The following is an 8,289-nucleotide window of genomic DNA, read 5'->3' as shown; positions in this document are numbered from 1 at the left end:
TATTTCATATATAAATACATATATATATATATATATATATATATATATATATAAATATAAATTAATATAATATATATAACTATGTGTGGTGTGTGTGTGTGTGTATGCATATAAACATTATATAAAATGTGTATTATATATCTCTATATATATAATTTATATTTATATTATATATATAAATATATATATAAATATTAAATAAATAAATATATATATATACATATATACATACATACATACATATATACCCATAGGTGATACTGTATATACACCGCTCGTAGAAAACTATAGGCATTTGGCGATAGACATATTCAGATAATCTTTTGTGATGAATTTCTATTAATTACATACGTGCAAAAAAAGTCTTTGTTATGTGTTTGTTAACAATGATGTTTTTTTTCAATTCTTTTCATTAGGTAATATGAAAGGACACCAAAAGACATTTAGAAAAGAGAAATGTAATTCTTATAGCACTCTGTCTTTAGGTCGAAAATTGCGTGTTTCCGCGGATTCGATAATGCATTCATTATTCAGCAAAATGTGAAAATAAACGTCTTGGCTCAAAGCTCGAGCACCGAAAAGGCCCTAATTTACGACTAATTAATGTCATCACTCATGCCGACGTGAAGAGGAAAATAAGTGAATAGTGAAAACATTACTATGGAAAAAGTAGTTCGAACGTTTGGTCAACAGATGGCGTTGGTGTCTTCTCCTGACCGGCCCTGAGACAGACGATTTTTTAACCCCAAAAAATAATCTCCGTCTCGAATTTAGGCCTGGAGAGGAAAAGCAGGCGTAAAAAAGATGACTTGAGTCACGTCAGGTGAGCATGAGAACTGGCTGAGGTGAGGACTAGAGGAGAGAGGAACGTGGAAAGTGTCACCTGCCAAATCGGGTCTTGTTTACCTCCAGTTCACTTCACTTCTTGGACCCTTTGACGTGATAGAGGAAGTTATGGCTGGGAATTAATCTTCGAGTTCTCGGACGGGGCTCGTAGGTCCGGAGGAACTCGGTGTTCATCGCCTCATGAGAATAGGTCTGGAGATTTATTGGGGATTTTGTCTCTCGATTATATATAAAAAAATAAGAAATGGTAATGATAGTTTTTTTTGTCGTTTCCACCTTGTGTGTTGTTTTTTTTCGGTTATGGATAATTATTGTGGTAATTAATGGCTTTGATTGTGAGGTTTGAGTGCCATATGAAGCCTGATAACAAATTGAAAAGATAATTGTATTTGTCTGGAGATTTTGAGAGATATATTGGTTCTGTAACTTGTAATTACTATTTCTTGTTTGTTTGTTGATTATACATATTTGTGGTTTTATTAATTAGAATATCCGTGTCTGTAAATTAAGTAAGAAGGAGATTTGCAGAGTTTCTGTAATGTTGATATGAAATTGAAGTGTTTATCATCTTTGATACTGTGTACTTCTACTGTATAATTTGAATTGTCTTTATGATCTTGTGAGTTACAAAAGTGCATTTCTTTTGCATCTATTTGTTTTTATGTCATTGGTATTTTGTCAATCTTGAATGAACCTGTTCACCTTTTGGGGGTTGTGAACTATTGCCATTCAGAGGAACTATTTGATAAAAGAAAAATTTGCATAAAAGTAAAGAAAAGATTTTTCAGGGGTTGGTAAATCACCTAGCTATTTAGCCAGTGCCACAAGAGACATATAACAATAGAGATGTTAACTATGGGATCACATCAAGTGACTGACCTCATCATCTTTGGAATTGAAAAAGGTCAACAAACTGCCACCATGTATATTCTGGCAAAATACAGCTTGGACTGGTTCCTTATTTGGTGGTGATTTGCTCAGTCTTGTCAGAATACACATGAAAAAGTACAATAATTTTGGTCTTTGCCTAAGTGCTGACAGGTGCATAGGGATCACTCGAGGCCATAAGGATGTGCATCAAGCCCTTTGATGTCTGACTGCATCAATATACTTGTGATTTGATTATTTTATATGACTGGAGTGTTAATGTTCCTCTCTATGTCATTATTCGTTGTTATCATCTTTATCCAGGCAATCTAATTATTTATAATTACTCGCCAGTTCATATGTAGGTCAGTGGTATGAGCTGAGTTGGTGCCCAGATGTGATATCATACTTTTAGATAGATTGATTGTTTTTTTATATTTTTATGTTTTATTAACTAAATTACTTTGTTTGAAGTTGTTATATAAAATGGACATCACTACCCTTCTATTCCTTACGTATCTTTGATAAAGATCGTAATATATATATACATATATTTGATATTGAAACTTATATATATCTCATAAAAAAAAAAAAAATCAAAGTAGAACTATGAAGATTACAGTATATGTGATAAGATATTGATAATATATTGAAAGATAAATATTACGCCAAATATTGAGTTATTATCTTATTAGTTTAAAAAAAATCACAGTGAAAGTTGTTAATATAAGGCAATTTGGCAGCTTCATATGAAATTTTACTAAGAAAATGATTACAAGGTGATGGTTTTATATTTTAGAATATAATCATCTTAAGAATTTCATTAGATAATAGTGACATTGACAGATCTGAAATGATTTTTGGATTTTTTATGGTTACTTTATTATTTATCATGCCAGTATTATATAGTCTGAATAAGTTATAATTAGAAGGTTACCTATAAAATTTTTGTATTAAAGTTTGAATGGTATTGATATTTTCATATATTACATCAAAAGATATCTGCAGCAAAAGCTGGAGGATATCTATATCTAATTGAAATATAGTTATTCAGATAAAGTAGAAAATGAAATATAAAAAGTTATAATTCTATCTATGTATCTCATCTTGGAATCCATGTCACTGTCTTCATAGTTAGCTATTTTGATTATTTTTTGAGGGACTTTTAAAAGGTCTATTATTAAGTAAAGTAGATTTAAAATGCCATACATAAGTTGATACAATATTTATAAATAAAGAAGTTTGGGCCTATACCCTTACTTTATATTGGAAAATACTTGTTGAAATAGGAATCAATTTTATCCTTGTATATATTGCTTAATCAAAGTAAGGTTGTACCTAAGTAAATATTCATAATTTTTAACAAGATTAGACAATATATATCGAAGAACTTTATTTTAGAGATGTTTAAGAATAGCAGCTCTCCTTCCAGCTTATCACAAGAGAAAGAATGCCACGTATAACAAATGGTGGAGGTGGCGTAGCGCGTGCTGCTGGGGGATCCACCGGAATCTCTCTGAACTGGCGCGAGGTTCATCAGCGTGTCCGAGAGCTGAGGAGGACCTTCCTACACCTTTCAGTCAAAACTCCCACTGATGTGACCTTCCGGCGGCTCAGCCCAACGCAGCTGCGATGTTACTTCCTCCTCTCTCCAGGCCAGGGACGGGAATCTACCCTTTTCTATGCAGACATTAATCTCGATACTGTAAGTTATGCCGTAAATGTGCACTCACACGTATATATATGACTACTCTTTCATGAAAATGTTTAACGGGCTTTATGAAACAGTTTTACGTAAATTGCTGACAAATTATTAGTTTTCTCGGTCATCAAGATTTTCCTCACACTTTAACAGACTTGGTGTAGCAAGCTGGTTTATCAAGAGGTTCTGGAATCTGGACACTCGTTCCTTTGGCGCCGCACCTCCAGGGAAGAGCAGCTGCTTAGTGAACGTCGACGCATATCTACATGGGGCATCACCAACTATGAACTGCACCCTACATCTGGAACCCTTGTCTTCCCAGCGTCATCCACCATCTTCCAGTGTGTACATCCTGAAAGACCTGTAAGTGCTATAAACTGATCCTAATTTCTGCCATTTTTCAATTTTTTTTCAGAAAAGAAATGATAGATATCAGATTCTCCATAAACTATGTTTTAAAAAGCTATCAAGTGTTTGAAAGGACATCTACTTCAACCAAAATATCTATAATGTAATCAAATGAAGAATAAAGGCTAAAGATCATGGGAAATGTTTGATAAGACTGGTGAAACATAGCTAATGATAGTGATGATGAATTGGATGGCACTGTTGGTTGCTCAGGTTTTCTGTTCAGGTTTAATTTGTTTTGACATTATAGAGAAACCATACTATTTCTCATGCATAGATATTACCTCTTCTGATAAGCAGTTTGTAAAGGATGATATTTGCATTGCAGACTGGCCCTGTCAGTCCCAGAGAGTTGCCAAGCTGTCAAGTGCGACTCAACCCTCAGATCTGCCCAGCAAATCCAAACCTCATTGCTTTTGCTGCCCGATATGACATATACTTGTATAATACTAAAACAGGTACATTAGGAAATTGCCTACATTTTTATATTTAAGAAGGTTCTTCTTTACAGTTGGGATAAATCTTTTATCCACTTATCTTTACAGATGTAAATTGATATTTAAGTGTGAATTTTTAAAATTCAGTTACTTTATTTAGCCTTTTTCATGTATGAATGATTGGAGTGAGACATCATTGAATTTTTACATGAAAATTTATCATAAATATCATCAGAATCATGGAAGGAATTATTCTTAGGTAGTGAAAAATGTGCGACTCTTAATTAATTTTTGCTGTGTTGATGACTCAGGAGAAGAGAAGAGAGTGACTCATGTCCACAGTGGTAGTGGCCGTCTTGAATATGACCCCAAGAGCGCAGGAATGCCCTCGTATGTCATGCAAGAAGAATTTACACGCTATCAGGGTTACTGGTGGCAGCCTGTATCTCCAGGTATGTTATGCCAAATGGTCATAAATTACTTATTATTAATTATGTATTAAGATTTATGAAAAGGATAGAAAATCAGCTGATGATGTAGTTGTCAGATGTTTAGAATATTGTGAAAAATATACAGAATATGTAAATATCTTCTGAAGACTCTTGAATAAAAAATTACAATAAAAAGCTGTTGCAAATATATAGATATTAAATACTCAAAAGAAAATAAGTTCACATAGAGATTCATCATTAGGGTTAAATGTTACGTTTGGCTTATTTCTCCCATCCTGTCTCTCATGTACACTTTTAACTTTTAGGCCTAAAGAAATACAGCTTTTTGTGAAATATACATTCAAGTAAATAGTTTTGGTCTTCAAATTTATAAGATGACACTAGTATATTATATATGTATGAATATGTACTATACTTTTATTATTAATTTTCATAACCTCTAGAGTTCTTATGATATAATTGTATTCTGTTATTTATATGGATTAACCAAGAAATGGGCTTGAGAATAGAGTACATGTATACATGCACTGTCAAGTGTGATTTTTATTTTATTTTATATATGTATATATAAATATTTTTTTTTACATATGGATAGTTCCATTCAATTAATATGTAGTTACCAAGGAGACAGTTAGTAGGCCTACCTGACCTTTGGTGTAAACCCCATTTTTGTAATTTTTGATTGTTATTATTATTATTTTTGTATATTATTATTGTTGTTATTAATGTTATTGAAAAGATGATAATATGATAGTAATGATAAAGTTAGTGATGATGATGATCATAATATAAATAATTTTTATATCCACCTTGAAATTGAATAAAGGAGAAAAACAGATAAAGTCAGGTAGTCCTACTAGTTGACTAATTTGTGACGAAAGCCTTATGGAATCCATCTATATGTAAAAAAAAAGATAAAACCATAGTAAAGGGTGCATAACCACCTCGCCAGTAATACAAGTGATATCCACAGCAAGCATTCTTGAATTTTATTTTTTTTGTTGGGGGAGTGGGGGGGGCTAAGGAATGCAGTCCATATGAAATGTAAGGGGCCAACTATATATGAAAGTTTGATTAATTTTAAATTTATTTCAGTTTTGTTCATAACTTTAATGTGAACTTTGATCTAAATGTGCTGTATGGCTGTTGTGTATTTTTTTTTTTCTTTATTTCTTTACCATTTACCTTTCAAAATATTGCAACAACAGTCTTGCAATGTTTACTTAGTTGTTTACATTTTTTGCAGATGGTGTATACCGTTTACTTTATGAAGAGGTTGATGAGAGTGAAGTTCCTATAGTACAGTTTATACTTCCTGATGATTCTGCTGGGATGCTGGATGAATTCAGGTATGAATTGCAATTTTTTTTTTCGTTGTTATTTATTAATTTGTTTATTATTTAATTTCTTTATTATTTGTTTCTTATTTTATTATCTTGGCCATAATTATGCAGCACCCCACAGCAGGTACCATATAAATTTGTTGGGTGCTCTCTGTCTATCTGTCTTTTTGTTTCTCTTTGTCTCTCCTTGTCTCTCTTTGTCTTCTCTCATTTTGTCCAGAGAGAAATATCAACTTTTATTGTGGCTGTGAGTTTAACATATATAAAGAATACTATGGCAAGATATGCAAATAAGATATGAATATCTAGTCATGGAATTGTCTATATTTATAAAACTTACTCCCATGTATGAATGTTGGTTTTTATGTTTGTATGCATGAGTTTAATTGAGATTATATTTTCCCATGTCTTGAAACTACAAAATGAGAGAAAGTTTTCCAAGTAATTTAGGAGTTGTTATAAGTGTAAACTCTCTACTAATATGCTTTATTCCTGTTAGAATGTTAAAGAATGTTAACACAATGTAGGTACTGATACATCTACTAATTTAGAGTTAGAATTTACAACCATATTTTTTTTAGTTTCAATAAGGTTTCAGTAAATTTTTCCTTTTTTTTCCAGATTTCCAAGAGCAGGAATGGCCAATGCAGAATCTACTCTCAGATTGTTAGAAATTGAAGTTGGTCCAAATGAGGAGTTGAGAGTGACCACACGGCACTTGCGTCACGATCTCAAGCAGCTGGCACCATGGCATGAGTACTTAGTTCGAGTTGGCTGGACCCCCGATGGCAACCAGTGAGGGACTTTATAAAAAATTTTCGTCTTTTTCACTGCTTTTTCTGCCTTATTGGATGTTGGTTATTTGATTTTGTCATTCTATGAAGTAATTAGTGTTTTTCTTTTTTATTTATTCAGTGTAATGCCATATGTTTTTATTTTTATTTTTATTTTGCTCTTTCCTCTTACTAATACCAAACACTTCTATAATTTTGCAGGATCTGGTGTCAACTGCTTGACCGCAGACAGCAGCGTCTAGAGTTGATCCTGCTGTCACTCTCATCCTTTACGGGTCAGAAGAGCCCAGCTGCACCCTCAGCCCCGGCAGTGCCATCGCTCTCTCCACATGTCCTCATCTCACAACACTCCAACACCTGGATAGATGTGAGAATATCAAACTTTTGTCTGGCATTGTAGAAAGAGTTTAGATGACAGAAAGATATGATGCTTGTAACTTTGTTTACATTCATAACTATTGTTAATGATTTCTAGAATTATTGTATCAATAGTATCTCAGATGTAGATGGGGAGGAGGGGGCTGCTTGAGCTGTACTTTTTCCACTTTATATCAAAAGTGCCACATAAATCAAAGTAGGGGAAAGAAAAGTGCCATTTCAGTTAGGAAGTGCCTTATTTTTATAACTGAGCCCTTGTCTATATGAAAGTCAATGCTTGTCTCCTGATTAGTTTCACTACCATGATTGTTTTTATATATGTGTTTTTTGTTATTATTCATCACTTTTAGTAGTAATAGTAGTAATGCTGTGTTATTGATATCTCAGATTTAATTTCATGAATTCATTTATTTATTTTCTTCTTCATTTTGTATTCATTATTCATATTTTTGTCATATAAAATAATTTTCAGGTTCACAATTTATTATACTGGTGGAAGAGTCACCCAGATCCTACACAGAGAATGTTGATATGGGCAAGTGAAGAGTCGGGTTACAGACATCTGTACCTGTTTTTGACTCAATTGTCTCCTCCCACCAGTACTGAGGACCAGCCCGCACATGAAGACCAAGGTATTATATTTATGTGCTTTTTAAGGGGACAGAGACAACGTAACAGTGTGTGGATGTTGATGTGGGTGTTTGTAAGTGTATGAAAATGTTTGAATGTGAGTGTGGGTGTGCATGTATATATGGTAATGGTAATTCAGTTCTCCTTGAAAGGTCAACATTTATGAGGATGCCTTCTTCTAGATATTCCTTATTTTAGAGGAATTTTATTACTTTTAGATTTTATAAAAAATGCTGTTTGTTATTCAAGGTGCTTTAAATGTTTATTTTCATGATGATAAAGTAAAAGTTTGTATTTGTGATTCCGTATCTTAGACAATATTATGTTGGAAGTTGTTATTATATACAGTGGGAAAGACTTAGAGTTTTAGACATTGGTGATGATATGAGTGTAGTGAGTTAGCCTTTAAAGTTGATTCTTTTGGAGTGACTA

General features: G+C 32.8%; 1 protein-coding gene across 3 annotated transcripts in view; it reads left to right on the top strand.

The window, feature by feature from the left end:
• Positions 1 to 416: 416 nt before the first annotated feature.
• LOC122261055 (dipeptidyl peptidase 8) overlaps positions 417 to 8,289 on the top strand; it is a 27,513-nt gene continuing 19,640 nt past the window's right edge. The window contains exons 1-9 of one of the 3 annotated variants that reach the window (XM_043028558.2): positions 417 to 823; positions 3,146 to 3,418; positions 3,569 to 3,778; positions 4,152 to 4,281; positions 4,572 to 4,712; positions 5,959 to 6,061; positions 6,677 to 6,850; positions 7,051 to 7,216; positions 7,700 to 7,859. In XM_043028558.2, coding sequence (XP_042884492.1) covers positions 3,164 to 3,418; positions 3,569 to 3,778; positions 4,152 to 4,281; positions 4,572 to 4,712; positions 5,959 to 6,061; positions 6,677 to 6,850; positions 7,051 to 7,216; positions 7,700 to 7,859 — 1,339 coding nt within the window. In that variant the 5' untranslated portion in view covers positions 417 to 823; positions 3,146 to 3,163. Of the gene's footprint in view, positions 846 to 895; positions 1,037 to 3,145; positions 3,419 to 3,568; positions 3,779 to 4,151; positions 4,282 to 4,571; positions 4,713 to 5,958; positions 6,062 to 6,676; positions 6,851 to 7,050; positions 7,217 to 7,699; positions 7,860 to 8,289 lie in introns of those variants that run through there. The other 2 variants (XM_043028559.2, XM_086543128.1) reach the window with 2 other exon arrangements.

Source organism: Penaeus japonicus, unplaced genomic scaffold (genome assembly GCF_977035675.1).
Source record: "Penaeus japonicus unplaced genomic scaffold, GWHDUDI00000001_assembly GWHDUDI00000013, whole genome shotgun sequence".
NCBI lineage: Eukaryota > Metazoa > Arthropoda > Malacostraca > Decapoda > Penaeidae > Penaeus > Penaeus japonicus.
The sequence above is the reverse complement of the archived record's forward strand: the minus strand, read 5'-3'. Positions and strand labels throughout refer to the sequence as shown.